At 41.5% G+C, this 17,028-nt stretch overlaps 1 protein-coding gene and 1 pseudogene across 1 annotated transcript; both read left to right on the forward strand.

Moving 5' to 3' along the window:
* Nucleotides 1-943: 943 nt before the first annotated feature.
* Nucleotides 944-2,714, forward strand: LOC119790521 (interferon-induced protein with tetratricopeptide repeats 2-like; the record flags this gene model as incomplete). Its single annotated transcript, XM_038296063.1, has 1 exon — nt 944-2,714. A coding segment is annotated over one exon (1,332 nt), but the record flags the coding sequence as incomplete, so codon positions are not given.
* A 3,257-nt stretch (nt 2,715-5,971) lies between these two features.
* LOC119790522 lies at nt 5,972-11,966 on the forward strand (annotated as a pseudogene).
* The last annotated feature ends 5,062 nt before the right edge of the window (nt 11,967-17,028 follow it).

Genomic DNA, 17,028 nt, shown 5'->3' on the forward strand with positions numbered 1-17,028 from the left:
TAGGATCTTCAATATTTACAAAACCATGGACAGTCATGAAGAAAGTTGAAAAAAACATTTTCTTACTAAACGACGGACGCAAATGGAATGTTTCAAAACATGCACACTTCCCAAACCAAACCTTAGCTGGTTCATTGGTGTCAGGAAACACTAATGAATCTGCTGCTACATTCAGAAGAAGTCAGAGATCTAAAAATGCACCAAGATGGTTGACAGGTTTTGTAAGATAATGGGAAAATTGATGTAAATCACTACTGTTCAGACTGGTATTAGTGTTCTATAAGACAAGTAAAGATACACTACTGTTCTGCTAAATTAAAATACAATAAAAAATAAAGAGGTTTAAATGTTCATACTATAATCCTTATGGTTAATAGTGAAACTGGTAATTTTATTCCAATACTGACATTCATTTAATGTATTGTTGCTGCCTTAGCTAATATCATTCGAAACCTTTTACATTGCTATTGGTTTATTGCATTGGTAATTTTTACAAACTTAGCTTTCTGCTGTGGGTTATACAGTTCAAATGTTACATGGAAGTAATTGCTTCAGGAAAAGGGAAAATGTTATGTCCTGTAATAGCATGAAAAGTACAGAAGGAGAAGACGAGACTAAAGAAAGAACTGAAGCTGATGCTACTTATTTTCCACCCCTTCAGTATAGCAACAACACAACAGTTCCACATTTATTTTGATTCTTAATCTTTTTCCTTTGAATATTATGTGTTTTAATTGGTTCAGATATATTTTGATATAGATTAGCTCTCAACTGAAATTATTTTCCCCACCTTTGTTTGATCTTAGTTTCTGTTGTCATCATAATGTCTCGCTTCTTTTTAAATTTCTTCTCACCTCTTTAAGAATTCTTCATATCCTCCAAAAGTTAAAACCAAATTAAAATCCCATATCTAATTACTCTTCTTTCTTTTACTTTATGTGATTTTCTCATCAGTTCTACAGAGGCCTTGGAATCCAAACTGGAGGCCTTGCAGTGCCACTTCACCTGGGATCTAGAACCTACCAAGTCCCAACTAAATAATCTCAGGTATGCACTGGAGGACATCGGCACAGATGAGGGAAATGTCTGGCTGGGTCACATCTCCAACCTGCAGGGATTCATCCAGTATAAGCTGGGCTCCTCTGACAAAGCCCTGAGCATCTTCAGACGAGCCAATGAGACCTTCCAACATCTTAAAAACTCTGATGAAGGTCCCTGGTTGATAGTGAACTTTGGGAATCTTGCTTGGCTGCACCATCTTATGGGTGAAGATGAGAAGAGTCAGGATTACCTGTCAAAGGTTGAAGCTCTGATGAGAGAATACCCAGCTCCACCTGAGGAAGAGCTCCACCCAGAGGTCTGTGCTGAGAAGGCCTGGACCCTGATGAAGTTTGACAAAGAGAAGAAGTTGCAGGCTGCAGAGCTCTTCCAGAAAGCCGTGACGATGCAGCCAGATAACGTGGAATGGCAGACCAGCTGGGCCATATTATCAGCAGATCCCTTCCAAGACAACATGGAAGACATGACTCTTGATGTCTTTGAGAAACTGAGATCTGCCACTGAACGAGATCCAGGAAACTTGTATGTTGCTGCTCTTTATCTGAGGGCACGAGCTGCAAAAAGAGAACAAATATGGAGAGAAGCTCGTGTTTTGGCTGAAAGGATCCTAGAAAGATCTCCAAGCAGTTACCATGGAATCAACCAATTAGGGCGACTGTACAGGGACTATATATCCAAAGATGAAGCTATTAAGTTAGTCGATGAGTACCTGAGGAGATATCCTGACTGTCGTCATGCAAAGAAATCTGCTGCCATTTACTACAAGATGAAGGTCCTTTCTCCAGACTTCACACCCAGTAGTCAAAGCGGCATGGTCACTCGAGCCATTAGTCTCTTGGAGGAGAGGATTGATCTCTATGGTGAATCTAATCTTAAAGATCAAATAGCTCTAGCCGATTTATATGCAAAGATGGATAAAGAGAAAGCTGACCAGATTTATAAAGAGATGCTGAATAGAAAAGACCTGGATTCAGCAGAGAAACAGATGCTTTATAATTGTTATGCAAGATATTCATACTTTAATAGAAATGATCGTTTCAGGTCTATTGAGTACCACGTTATGGCAGCAGAGATTCAAGAAGAATCGAATTATCGACAGAAAAGCATCACAGAGCTAAAGAAGACCTTGTACATAATTGAAGACCATGAAATTTGTGCTAGGATTAGGAAGCTTCTGACCAGCCTGAAAAATCCGCCTGAAACACAGGATCAGTGAATACTAGAAAAGCACTGTGAGAGCGCAGACTTCTGCAAGCGTACATACAAGCTTTAAAGAGCTGGATAAGACATTGAAAAAAGCAAAGACCATAAAATGTGTGAAAAAATCAGGGAGCTTCTGGCCAGCCTGGAACACAGAAACAGTGAATATTAAACAGAATTTAGTTAAAAATAAGTTCATAGCTGGTTTATAAGGATTTATCTTACAAAAATAACATTTAATGTGAAAAAACACATAATCGAATTTATTGAATAAAGCTGTAGATTCTAACCACACTTTTTAGATAGTTTAATATATTAAAATTCATTCACCATAATATTTATATCACTTTTATTTATCGAATAACATGTTTTGAAAGTTTAATCAGATAAATTCTGATATGAATTAAGAATTGGAAATTGGAGCGAGGGCTAAGTGATGAGCAATACTGAAGGCAGCTTGTTGACATATGAGGCTGCAGCAGCTGCAAATGTTTGTCTTGTGAAAAACATTATACAGAAAAAAGACTTTTTGAAGATAAAGCAGAAAAAAGATGATGAATCAAGAGAATTTTAAAATATCAAATGGGTATATATATCTTTTTATCTCACGTGAATGTAGCTTCAAAAGAGTGGACCATACTCAGTTAAAGCTTTGAAGATTTTTCGAGATGGGTTTTCAGGTTCTGAGGCAGGAGTCAAAAATCCAACAAAAATATCTCACAAGACAGGAGTCAAAAAATCCAACAAAAATATCTTACAAGACAGGAGTCAAAAAATCCAACAAAAATATCTTCAGGACCAGAATCTAGGGAGACATCAGGGAAAAACCAAAACTAAGAACCAGGAAGAGACAAGGAAGGACGACAGAGAACTGACCAGAGGTTTGATGAGATGTAAGACGAGGATCCAGCAAACAAGAACTGAAGAGGGAGGGTTTTTAAAGGGGACAGAGACAAGGAGAGAGCTGACGAGGAAATTGGCAACAGGTGCTAGCAGCACAGAGAAAACAGCAAGGGAGGACAGAGCAGAGAACAGAGCTAGGGATAGAGGACACAAGAGGGCAGCAGAGGACAACAAATGGAAAACCTGGAGGACAGGAACTAACAAGAAAACAACAAAATAATAATTAGACATTAAAACAAGAAGCAAAGTAAGACTGAATACTCTCTAAAAAACATAACAAAACCAAGACTGTGACAGTACCACCCACTTAAGGGCGGATCCCAGACGCCCTAAAATGTCCAAAAACAAAAACAACCCACCCAGGGTGGGCGGAGGGGGAACCAGGAAGGAGGGAACGAAAACAAAACAGAGTCCAAAAAACAACCCACCCAGGGTGGGCGAGGCCAACAAAAAGTCTCTGGAGGCAGACGAAGAAGAGTCTCTGGAGGCCGGCCGCGGGGCCGGAGGCGAGGAAGAGTCTCTGGAGGCCGGCCGCGGGGCCGGAGGCGAGGAAGAGTCTCTGGAGGCCGGCCACGGGGCCGGAGGCGAGGAAGAGTCTCTGGAGGCCGGCCGTGGGGCCGGAGGCGAGGAAGAGTCTCTGGAGGCCGGCAGACGTGGCAGACGTTCAGGTGGCCGGCCGTTGGTCAGGCAACGAAGGGGGACCATTGGAGGACGATGTCTCCGTTGCAGCAGGAACCTCGGAGGAGGACGACGTCTCCGTTTCAACTGCTCAGCAACAGTCTCTGAGGGGACCGCGGACCGCGGCTCTGGAACAGGGTCCGAGGAGGCCGTCAGCTGCGGCTCAGGAACTGGAGCAGGAGGGGTCGCCGACTGCGACTCAGAAACAGGTTCAGAGGTGGCCGCCGACTGCTGCTCAGGAACAGCCTCTGAGGTGGCCGCCGACTGCGGCTCAGGAACAGCCTCTGAGGTGGCCGCCGACTGCGGCTCAGAAACAGAGGGGCCCGCCGATTGCGGCTCAGGAACAGAGGGGCCCGCCGATTGCGGCCCCTGGACCGGAGCAGGGGAGCCCGCCGTTTGTGGCCCCGGGTCAGGAGCAGGGGAGCCCGCCGTTTGCGGCCCCGGGTCAGGAGCAGGGGAGCCCGCCGTTTGCGGCCCCGGGTCAGGAGCAGGGGAGCCCGCCGTTTGCGGCCCCGGGTCAGGAGCAGGGGAGCCCGCCGATTGCGGCTCCACCTCAGGAACGGAGGAGACCACCGACTGCGGCTCCACCTCAGGAACGGAGGAGACCACCGATTGCGGCTCCACATCAGGAACGGAGGAGACCACCGACTGCGGCTCCACATCAGGAACGGAGGAGACCACCGACTGCGGCTCCACATCAGGAACGGAGGAGACCACCGACTGCGGCTCCACATCAGGAACGGAGGAGACCACCGACTGCGGCTCCACATCAGGAACGGAGGAGACCACCGACTGTGGCTCCACATCCAGCATGGAGGAAACTGCCCATGGCGGCACAGGTTCAGTCTCTGAGGTGGCTTGAAGTGCCCGCAGAGGGCTCTTGGCAGTTTGGGGCACCCGCTAAGGCGTATTTTCACTAACCCCGATCTCTGAAGCCTTTCGAAAAGTATGCTCAGAGGTCTCTGGACGGCACCGAGCTGGCTCAGGGGTCTCTGGACGGCACAGAGCAGGCTCAGGGGTCTCTGGACGGCACAGAGCAGGCTCAGGGGTCTCTGGACGGCACAGAGCGTGCTTACGGCGACGCCGTCTCTTACGTTGGGGGGTCTTAGAAGCTGGGCTAACTGGTTCACAGACTGATTCTGGCAACAAGCTATCTGGTATGCAAGTGGATTCAGGTTCTAGGCTAGCTGGGTTGCTAACAGGCTTAGGAGTGGGACTAACTGGTTTGGAAATGGATTCATACGCTAAACTGGTTGGTACGTGAACTGGTTCTGAGGCTAGAAAATCAGGCGAGGTAACTGGCTCTAAAACCAAGGGGAAAGATATACTAAAGCGATCAGAAGCTAGGTTTGGAGGTTCACTAACTGGTTCTGACTCGAGGCTAACAGGTCTGCCAACGGGTTCGGACGCTAAGCTAACTGGTTTACTGACTGATTTTGGCTGGGGAGGAGAACTACGAGGTGGCATAAACGGGAAAAGATCATCTCTATCCCCATAATAGAAATTCCAGAGATCAGACTCCTGAATGTGGGGAGCTCTGACTGTCTGGGGTTTTAAGGCTAGAGAAGCAGCAACGCTAACTGGAGATACAGAATTACTTCCGGGTTCTGACGCTAATGATTCTGGAATGCTAATGGGCTGAAAAACAGGAGATGCGTGAATGATGGCGGGTATTGAAGCTAGTGGAACAGAAACGCTACCGGGCTCTGGAACTAAAGGAAAAGAAGTGTTAACAGAAACTGGAGAAACAGGGTGACTGATGGACTCTAAAGCTAAAGGAACTGGTAAGCTAACTGGTTCTGAAGCTAACGGAAACGGATCGCTTCCGGGTCCTGAAGCTAGGGAAACTGGATGGCTAACGTGAGCTGGAGAAAACGGAACGCTGGCAGACTCAGAGGCTAGAGAAACAGGAAAAGATTCTGGTTCTGATCTGGGATCTGACTGACGGAGAGCTCTAGCTGCAGGGGTTTTGATAAGTGGCGTGAGTTTGAGTTTTCTGACCGAGGGAACAATCTGCTGATCTAACAGGTGCTTACTGGGATGGAATTGACTGACCTGGTGAGGAAGAGGACTAAGACCTGCTGCTGGCTGAACAACAGAGGAGTGGAGGGGTCAGGCTGACCCACTGGAGATGGAAAGGCCTTCTTGCCCCGGCGGCGGTTCCTACGCCTGGAAGAGGCAGAAGGCAGAGGCGAACCAGCAGCTGCAGAAGATGGAGGCTCGGATTCGGAGGTTGGTGGAAGCTGAGTTATGTCTCGGAGTGGTGGTTTGGGTGGTGAAGGTTTATTGTGTAGCTGAACAAAAGCGTCCTGTATATTCCACTCAGCTACAGCAATGTAACCAGTTTGGAGAAAAAAGTCATGGAAGTCAGGGAATTTTTCCAGTCTCTCCTTTACCTGCCTTGCTGCACTCACCCGGTTCCAAGGTGGGCTGATCAGAGGTAGGCTGTCCAAAGTAGAGATGAGCAGAGAAAGAAAATCTCTTATTTTATTTGGCTCTGCTGGGTCCATGCTGTTGGCTGGATCCTTCTGTCACGGTTTGGTGGTGTTGGTAGAGGACCCAAATGCAGAGACGAGTTGGTTGAGATGAATTTATGTGTTTTAATGGGTTTTCAGGTTCTGAGGCAGGAGGTAATCAGGCTCTGAGGCAGGAGTCAAAAATCCAGCAAAAATATCTCACAAGACAGGAGTCAAAAAATCCAACAAAAATATCTTACAAGACAGGAGTCAAAAAATCCAACAAAAATATCTTCAGAACCAGAATCTAGGAGACATCAGGGAAAAACCAAAACTAAGAACCAGGAAGAGACAAGGAAGGACGACAGAGAACTGACCAGAGGTTTGATGAGATGTAAGACGAGGATCCAGCAAACAAGAACTGAAGAGGGAGGGTTTTTAAAGGGGACAGAGACAAGGAGAGAGCTGACGAGGAAATTGGCAACAGGTGCTAGCAGCACAGAGAAAACAGCAAGGGAGGACAGAGCAGAGAACAGAGCTAGGGATAGAGGACACAAGAGGGCAGCAGAGGACAACAAATGAAAACCTGGAGGACAGGAACTAACAAGAAAACAACAAAATAATAATTAGACATTAAAACAAGAAGCAAAGTAAGACTGAATACTCTCTAAAAAAACATAACAAAACCAAGACTGTGACACAAATAAAGTCATTACTGAAAACTCTCAAAAATGTGTGGCCCAACTTGAATGTTTCCTGGCGTCTATTAAAGTAGCCTTGATGTTATCTGTCAGGGACTAAGCAGTAAGGCAAAGGGACACAGGAGGTAATTTCAAAAGTCAGGGTTTTATAGACCCCACAAAAAAGATTAACAATATCCAAAAGAATGCAAAAATCAGCCGGCCCATAAAAGAGGTCAACAGAATCTAAAAATACTTAACTTTTAACTTAGCAAACAAAACCAACTTAACCAAGGAAAACTGATCTAGCACAATGACACATGAGGGCAACATATACAGTGGTTTGGCCAAACCAAAAAACAAAGACAGGGGGAAAAAAAATTGCTGACAATTAACTAAAGCAAACATTTAAATGAACTAAACCCAAATTACCCCATAGTTCAGTGGTAAACTTTAAAAAAGATGAATTAATTTAAATAATAGAAATATTAGCTGTTATAAAAACCAAACATCCTCAAAGTCTGTACAACTTATACATATTAATATAGATTTACAGTCGCTGCAGTTGAAAGTAAATCCTTTATGATTAGGACAATAAAATATAAATTTGTGGCAATTTCCTATATCTTTGTTGCTTCTGATTTTATAATTTTCATGTTTTAAATTCGTTTAAAGAGACATTTCTATTCTGCCACCTGTAGCCAAACCACAGAACTGCAACACTCTCTTTTCTGCTTAATCCTGAAGCTTTCCTCTGCTTTTTATTTTATTTTATTACTTTTACTTTTTATCACCTTACATTGAGTTGCCATCGGGATCTGAGTTCACCTGGATGCTGGTCCCTTCTGAGTATTTACAAAATCCACTAGAATATATCAACGCCTCTATTATTTGCTAAATTGGTACCATTCAACATGGACGTGCTTGACCTCAAATCTGCAGAAACAGTAATCCTTTTGGGTTAAATAAAGTATATTTAATTTGAACCTTTGCATATAAACACCTTTTTAAAAATTATACATTATTTCCTCTTTGATTATTTGTGTTGCCACTAAAATGCAGTTTTCTTTTCCTTCTTATATATATATATATATATATATATATATATATATATATATATATATATAGCACTTGTCATAGTACGAAATGTGCTACATAAATAAACTTGCTGTGCCTTACAAAGAGCCCAGAATTTAAAGCATAATACAAATGAATACAAAAAGCATGGACTTTCATTTGGAGAGTTCTTTGTTTGGCGTTTATAGAGAAAAGGACCTTTAAGTTGCTAGCACCATCCATCCATCCATCCATCCATCCATCCATCCATCCATCCATCCATCCATCCATCCATCCATCCATCCATCCATCCATCCATCCATCCATCCATCCATCCATCCATTCTCATCAACTCTGAGCAGCTTCTTTGTTCTTGCTTAAGAATAGCATCCCCACAGGATGATGCTGCCACCACAGGGATGACATGATTCTGATTCTTGATTTTTTAGTAATTATTAGTTCCCACTACATAAATGTCCTGAGTTCACAAAAATAAGCACTAAAGTAAGTGGGTAGAAAAAAAAATAGTATTTGCAATAAGTGATTGTGTTGTGAGTGAACTACAAAAGCTGCAAGTGGAACTGATTCTGCTCCATTAATATGAACAAATAATGTGTGATACAACCAGAATTTCAGTGTCTAAGAAAGATAAAGTTCTAAAATAGGAAAATGGAAGATATATTTAAAAAGATTATATGCTATAAACAAAGTAAAACACTAAAAACTGTGGTGGAAACCCAGTGCAAACATGCAGCAGACAGCTAAATGAACCATAAACGTGTAAGGTGCGAACTCCAAAACAGTAGAAAAAACAAATGCAATAGAAAATTCAGCCATTTAAAAATGTTCCAACCCCTGAAAAAAGAAGCCAAAACCGACAGTCAACAAAATAAATGCTATGAAAAATTGCTGCTGCTGCTGCAAATAAAATAATCTATAGTAAAATGTTGTCTTTTTCTGCTCCTACACCTGCCTTTTAAACACACCAAATATAAATGAAACAGCTGGGCCTCCTTTCCGGTTTCATACGTCGCTTAGCAGTTGCTATTTACATTTGTTTAGCAGAATATTTGATGGTCCTGAAGGCACACGTAGAATAAAGTTTGAGCACATAAATCACTTTGGACAATATATAAAGATGTGGTTTGGCTGAAAATACATTTAGATGCTGCCACCACAGGGATAACATGATTAGTTTTTAGTAATTGTTTGTTCCCACTACATAAATGTCCTGAGTTCACAAACATAAGCACTAAAGTAAGTGGGTAGAAAAACAAAGGCATTTGCAATAAGTGATTATGTTGTGGGTGAACTACAAAAATGGCAAGTGGAACTGATTCTGCTCCATTGATATGAACAAATAATGTGTGAGACAACCAGAATTTGAGTGTCTGCAAAGAAAAATAAAGTTCCAACCAATGAACATGGAAGAAACATTTAAAATAATTTAAAAGTCAATCATAACAGTAAATAATGTACATTGCATGTAAAATGAGTATACATGCTACAAATAAAAGTAAAAAACTGTAATGGTAGACATGTGCAAACACACAGCATTGTGCAAGAAGAACAGCAAACACATGTATTATGCAAACTTCTAAACAGCAGAAAAAACAAATACAAAGAAAATGCTGCCATTTAAAAATGCAGAAACCCCTGAAATTAGAAGCCAAATCTAACAGTCAACAAAAACATCTATAGGAAATGTTGTCTTTTTCTGCTCCTACACCTGCCTTTGAAACACACTAATTAAAGATGAAACAGCTGGACCTGCTTTCAGGTTTCATAAGTTGCTTAGCAGTTGCTATTTACATTTATTCATCAAAATATTTGATGGTCCTGAAGACACACATAGAAGAAAGTTTGAGCACATAAATCACTTTGGACATTATATAAATGTGGGTGAAAATACATTTGGATGTTTTGTAATACACAAAAAACTTTTGAAGATCAGTTCAGAAGTTTTTCCATGAGGGCCAGAGCTCCTTCTTTCACCTGTTTGCTTTTCTCCTGGTTTTAACTGAAAAATAAAAGATGAAAACCCTCCTTCTCCTTACAGCTTTATTCCACTTAAAGTTACTTACTTAAAGTTTTGTCAGATGAAATAAACACAAAACTGTTATAAAGTGACAGAGTTAACAGGATCTTATTTTGCTTTCAACAGAGTCTAGAGATGATTAGTATTGATTCTGAAACACATTTCAGTCAAAACAGGATTTTATCCAATTGCTGATTTCAAATATCATGACATCAGCAGATGGTAAAGAAATTCTCCCAATCATAAACCCCTGTCACAAAACAGCAGGACAGACCCTACAGGATCAGAGCTTCAGATGCTGGAAAGGACTTAAATAACCAAGTTCTACATTATATAAAAACCTTGTGGTTCAATGAACAATGAAACAGATGTTTTTACCGCATCTTTTCAACTTTATTTCCCTGTTACAACCAATATGTGACATTTCTGCTGCTGCAGGTTAATATCTGTCATGTTCATTGTCTCATCAGTTCTGCTCAGAGTCTGGAGAACAAACTGGGAGCCCTGCAGTGCCATTTCACCTGGAACCTTGATCCTGGAAGTTGCAGACTTACTGTTATACAGAGTATTGTGGAGGACATCGGCACAGAGGAGGGAAACGTCTGGCTCGGTCACATCTACAACCTGCAGGGATTCATCCAGTACAAGCTGGGCTCCTCTGAAGAGGCCCTGATCTTCTTTAGCCAAGCCACTGAGACCTTCAAACGTCTTAAAAACTCTGATGAAGGTCCCTGGTTGATGGTGAACTTTGGGAATCTGGCTTGGCTGCACCATCTTATGGGTAAAGATGAGAAAACTCAGGATTACCTGTCAAAGATTGAAGCTCTAATGAGAAAATACCCAGCTCCAACTAAAGAAGAGCTCCACCCAGAGGTCTGTGCTGAGAAGGCCTGGACCCTGATGAGGTTTGACAAAGAGAAGGCTGCCGAGCTCTTCCAGAGAGCCATAGAAATGCAGCCAGAAAACGTGGAATGGCAGAGCAGCTGGGCCATATTATCAGCGGACACCTTCAGAAGGAGCAGGAACAGAATGAGTCCTGATGTCCTGGAAAAACTTAGATCTGCCACAAAAAATGATCCAGAAAACCTTTATGTTGCTGCTCTTTATTTGGAGGCACAAGCTTCACAAATTCAGCATGAAATTAGAGAATTGGCTGAAAAGGTCCTGGAGAGGTCTACAAGCCGTTACAATGGCATCGCCCCACTTCTACGTCTCTACAGAGAGTATATATCTTAAGATGAAGCTGTTGAGTTAGCTGAGCAGGCCTTGAAGAGACATCCTGACTCACGTGTTTTAAAGAGATGTGCAGCTATCTGCTACGTGAAGAAGATTTTTCCTCCAGACTTCAAACCCAATACTCCAAGAAGAACAATCACTCGAGCCATCACTCTCTGGGAGGAAACGTTGAAGCTCTATGGGGAATCTATACTTAAAGACAAAATAACTCTAGCTGATTTATATGCAAGGGTGAATACAGAGAAAGCTGACCACATTTACAGAGAGTTGCTAGACAGAGAAGATCTGGATTCAGCAGAGAAACAAATGATTTACCACTTTTATGCTAAATATTTATTTTTCAATAAAAATAATAGTCGCAGGTCTATTGAGTACCACATGAAGCAAAGATTCCAGTAGAATCCAGTTATCGACAGACGAGCATCAATGAGCTGGAGAAGACTTTGGAAAGAAACAAAAATCCATCAAAGAGCTGGAAAGGAACTCAGACAGACCCTGAATTGATTAAAAAGATCACGGAGCTTCTGACCAGCCTGAAAAATCAGCCTGAAACACAGAATCAGTGAATAATAGAAAAGCAATCTGAGAGCGCAGACCTCTGCCAAGTAGCAAATTTTGCAACCAATTGTGACTTACACCTATAGCTAAAACTCGCACATGATCTGGATTTTCAATTTATCCTGCTAACAAACTTTTCTTTTGTTTTTTTCTTTAGTCTTCTTGCCTGTTTAAAGCTCTCTGTGCTTTTGGTGCTTTTCCTCCTCACTTTAAACCAGAGGTTCTCAATCCTGGTCCTCAAATAGGCTACCACTGCCCTGCATGTTTTAGATTTCTCCTCTCTGTCACCCGATTTATATAAATGAATGATTAACAGGCTTCTATAGCGCTTGTAGGCTGCTGAGGAGGTCATGTAATTATTTGTATCAGGTGTGCTGCAACAGAGAGACATTGGCTGCATTCAAATTTATGGGCTGCGTCTTCCAAGAATGCACTCTCCCTGGACTGGATCCTTCGAAGTCTGCGAAAATAAGGAGACTGGAAGAGTTTTGGCTGTGAATTCAACAAGGTCTTGCCTTTCGCAGCTTTCACCGCCATTCGCTTTGTCGCCTAGCAACCGTGACATTTGGCACACAAAGCAGGAAAAGTATGAATAACGAACTTTTCAATACTGTTTCTTTTTTAATTACTTTTTTTTTATTGTAAAGTGAACAAAGACTACACTCATGGTAGCATGAACAACAATGGATGTATAAAAATATATATGCAAAATATCTTATATTTAACAACAAAAATACTTAGTTAAGCAAATTGTGCAAAATAGCAATAAAAAAGTCACCCAACACTGCTGATATATTAGATTCTGTCCTTAAATTACAGTCTAACCCATTTACACAGTAACATATAAAAACCGCTCAAAAAAAGAAACATTACCCGCCACATATCTGACTCAATAACCATTTCAAAAACAATTTTCATTAATTTCAGACGGAACTATTTATATACTTGTATTTAATTAAACTGTACTTTGAATATTCACCACTGTTATGTGGCAGGTATGGTTTTCCTCTGATCACGGAGCAGCCGCCTTGCTTGGTCTCACAATGAATCATGGGATATCCAAGGTTACGTAGGCTACACTGGACCCATCCTTCAAAATGGGCAAAAAGAAGGATGCATTTGTCATCTGCATAACGAGAAGTCTTGGAATCCGAACAGACCTTGGCACGACACTATGACATAATCGGCCTACGAATCTGGCCTTCAAAGGACGCAGCCCCTGAATTCGAATTCAGCCATTTAAAACATGAAGGGCAGTGGTATTATTAGATGTGAGAACTAATGCTTTAAACTATAAGATTGCACCAGTTGTTGAGTCAATAATAATGGTAGCTTATCCTCTGGGGTTGTTCCAAGGAACCTGCAACTCTAAAATCACGAAAAAGGTAGTTAACAAGCAATTAATGTCTTTATTTGAACAACTTGACATTTTAGAAATACTTCAATCTAGTTTTAAGGGTTTGCATAGTAAAGTATGCCCTTCTAAGAGTTTTCAATGATGTGCTCCTAGCAAAGACTCCATCAACCTTCTTGATTATTGTGCTCCTTGATCTATTTGGCACAATAGACCATGCAATTTCAATCTCCCGTTTAGAACAATGTGTAGGTGTTAAAAGTAGTGCACTGCATAGCTTAGTTATTTGACTGACTAAATTTTCTTTGTCAAAGTGGGTGATTTAGAATCATCCTCTGACTCTTTTGCGGGGTCCCACAGGGCTCATTGATGGGCCCTCTTGTTTTCTCAATCTACTACTTGGCTCTACTATAGGTTTAGGAAACAAGCAGTTTCCATTTACTGTTTTGCAGAGGATTCCTGAATTTATCTTCTCCTTAAATAGGACCACTCACTAGATCATCTACTTAAATGTCTTCATGATAAAAAGGCAACAAATGAAAGGGAAAGTGCATGAAAATGTTTTAAGTTGAAAATGGAGAATTAAAAAAATTTATGCTATTTGATACCAATTATAGTGAAAGACTACATAAAATACACGAAAGCACTCAAACCAGTGGATATGCTTATAAATAGTTATATAAAACAATAAACAATTGTATCACTAAGAATGAATTGGTGCTAAATAAAACTTGAATAAATTTCGTTTCAAGGATAAATGATTAGAATACTTATTAAACATAAATGTTTAAGGCTCATTGTTAGCTAAGGTGTGTTTAGTAAAGGCAAATATACATACAAATCATGGTTTGAATTATTATTGTAAAACTAATGTCATTTAACAATAAAAATTTAATAAAAGAAAATGATCTCCAAGGTCCCTGAATTCTTGAGTGTTTTGTCTCTCCACAGAAACATCACAGAGCAATAAACAACATGCAACATTCAATTTAATTCAGTTCTCATACTTGTAGCCATTTGCAAGTCATCTTACCGATTCATTCAGGACCTGATAGGGACCAGCAGTCTCAGCAGAGACTTCAAGACTACCCTCTCCCCAGACACTGAATACAGCTCTGCTGTGGGCAGTGAGAGACACAGTTTCTCCATCATATTCTGGCTCTATGGTGTCAGGATTCTGCCAAAAGTCCCCACACACAATATTCCTACAAGTATCCTTACTTCATACAGACACTCATAAACTACTCTGTCATGATCTGGCCTGTTTGCTCTCCCTTAATTAGTAGTTCCTCTCACCTGCCCTCTTCCCTCCCTGCCTCATTATAAGTAATTCCTCTCACATGTTTCCTCGAGTTTACATTCAGTTCAGCCTGAGCATTCAGTGCCAGATCATTGCTTGTCTTTTTGTTAGTCTGTCCAGTTTTATTTGGTTCATGTGCTGGATCTTAGCTGCCAGTGGAAAGAGGGTTTTAGTGTTTGTCTTGTCTCCTGACTGTCCACTGTTCCTCCCCCGTGGAGTCCTCTGGGTTTTTGGCTCATTATGGGGGGAGGTTCAGTTTTTATCTAAGTAAGCCTGGCTCCAGGAGGAGACCAGTTTAAAGTCTGCTTCAAGTTCTGGTTCCTACGTCCTGTCTCGGCTACCCTCTTCCACTGTGCCTGCCTGCCTGCACCTGATCCTGTCTGCTCTTGTGCGTGACCACCTGGTCATGCTTCTGGTCCCAGTAAGACTCTGAACCCTCCTGGAAGCCTGTGGATGCATGGAAGTCTGGATCCTGCCACCTGTCTCTGTTCCTGCCTGATCTGGATCCTGCCTGTTTCTGTCTGTTCCTGTCTGTTCTGGATCCCTTACCAGGATCAGCTTCCACCATAACCTCTGGGTCTGCAGCACTGGGGAGACTCGCAGTGGATCATACAACGGCAAAAGCTTGTGTGCCTAAAAAATTGCCATTATGGATATCATGAATGTGAGGGATGGAGATGAAAAGCATGAGGAGTCACAGGAATTAATACAATTTTTTATTTTTTTTATATTCTGAACCCTAAAAAGAAACTTACAAAAAATACATGGGTTCAAGTCATAAAAGAGGCCAACCAAAAGGAGAAAATTTAACTCAAGCAAACTGTGCCCAAACTAACTGGCTGCATCAACAAACATAACGGGCCTCACAAAGAAATGACACACAAGGGTATATATATACACTGGCTGATCAGACCATTAACACAATAGGGGTAATTCAAACTAAACAAACAACCACAAATTACAAACATTGGCAGTACAGTTAGGTTTGGCAAAAAAAAAAAAAACTATAACTTTTTTTTTTTTTTTTTATGACCATAGCCAAGAGCTTCACTTAATTAAGCAAATCAACTCAGCAGTTCTTTTCTGTGTCATTGCTCAACACATGTGGACAAAAATGTTTGTTATCCCCTCACTTAATGGAATAAAACCCCACCATGGTTACAGGAATACCTTAAATCTGATCAAAGAAATAAGCAAAGATTCTATGAAAATTAACAAATGAAAGTCACAGATTGCTTTTCAAAGATGCTTTAATAGAATGATTAAAATAAACTAATGAAACAGTCCATTAAGAAAATGATGGAACCTTTAGAAAAGACACAAAATAATGTGACCAAAAGGACATGCTGAATCAAGGTGTGTCCACTAATTAGCATCACAGATGTCTACAATCTCGTAATTAGTCAGTGGGCCTATATATAGGGCTAAAGGTAGTTACTGTGTTGGTTGGTGACATAAAACATGGACCAGAGAAGTGAAGGAAAGGGTTATCTTAACAAATTAAAAAGAAAATTTTAGACATGCATGTTAAAGGTAAAGGCTATCAGACCATGTCCAAGCAGTTTAATGTTTCTGTAACTACAGTTGCACATATTATTTTTATTCAGAGATCCATGGGACTGAAGCCAACCTTTGATGCAAAATGAATACCATTTAAAGTTTACTACAAGTGGTAACAAATGAGTCCAGAAACACTTCTGCAGTGATTAATCAGTGTCAGCTAAAACCATATGTAGATGTTTAAAGGGATAGTTCGGGATTTTTGACATGAATCTGTATGGCATCCCCATCACCAGTGTCATGCAATCACACTGACTTACCCCTGGCAGCATCCTGTGAGCAGAGTTCTCGTCCAGCTTTGGTCAAGCCGAAAGTAGTCCGGCAGGTTTGCTAGACCCAGCGAAATAAAACGTTTCTCTTCCCAAAACATTATGTGTTCAAAAGAGTGATATTTTTGCATCCCAAAAACATTGTAGTGGAAAAAGTCACACGTCGTTATCACTTGGTCCTATTTTCTCTCTGTTCGTATCAGTGCGCGCGACATCATGACCTGACAGCTAGGGCCTACTAACCTGACAACAGCCAGATGCATGTCTCGCTCCGCCTAGCTCCTAGCTGGGCGGAGCGAGGCATGCATCTCGCTGTTGTCAGGTTAAGGGCCTACCTGTTTGATTCGCGATTGTTTACTACTGGGGAAGATGTCTGACTACGAGAGCAACGAGGAAAACATCGACTTCCACTTAGAGCCAAAGGGATATCTTTATGAACCCGAGTACACTGACGATGAACTTCGACAAATGGAGTTAGATCGGGCAGAAAGAGAGAGGGTGGACAGAGAAGTGATGGAAGCTGAAGCCGGAGCCGCAGGAGCCTCAGCTGGAGCTGCGATATCCAGGGTGGCCGAAAAATCATGGTGCACTTGTTTCAAGTGCGAATTAATGCAGACAGAGGTGGATGCTACTGTTGCCACAAGTGGGATTTAGTAATGCCCGAGATACAGAACCTTTCCA

This window comes from Cyprinodon tularosa, unplaced genomic scaffold (genome assembly GCF_016077235.1).
Source record: "Cyprinodon tularosa strain WSP-4 unplaced genomic scaffold, ASM1607723v1 ctg367, whole genome shotgun sequence".
Classification (NCBI taxonomy): Eukaryota; Metazoa; Chordata; class Actinopteri; order Cyprinodontiformes; family Cyprinodontidae; genus Cyprinodon; species Cyprinodon tularosa.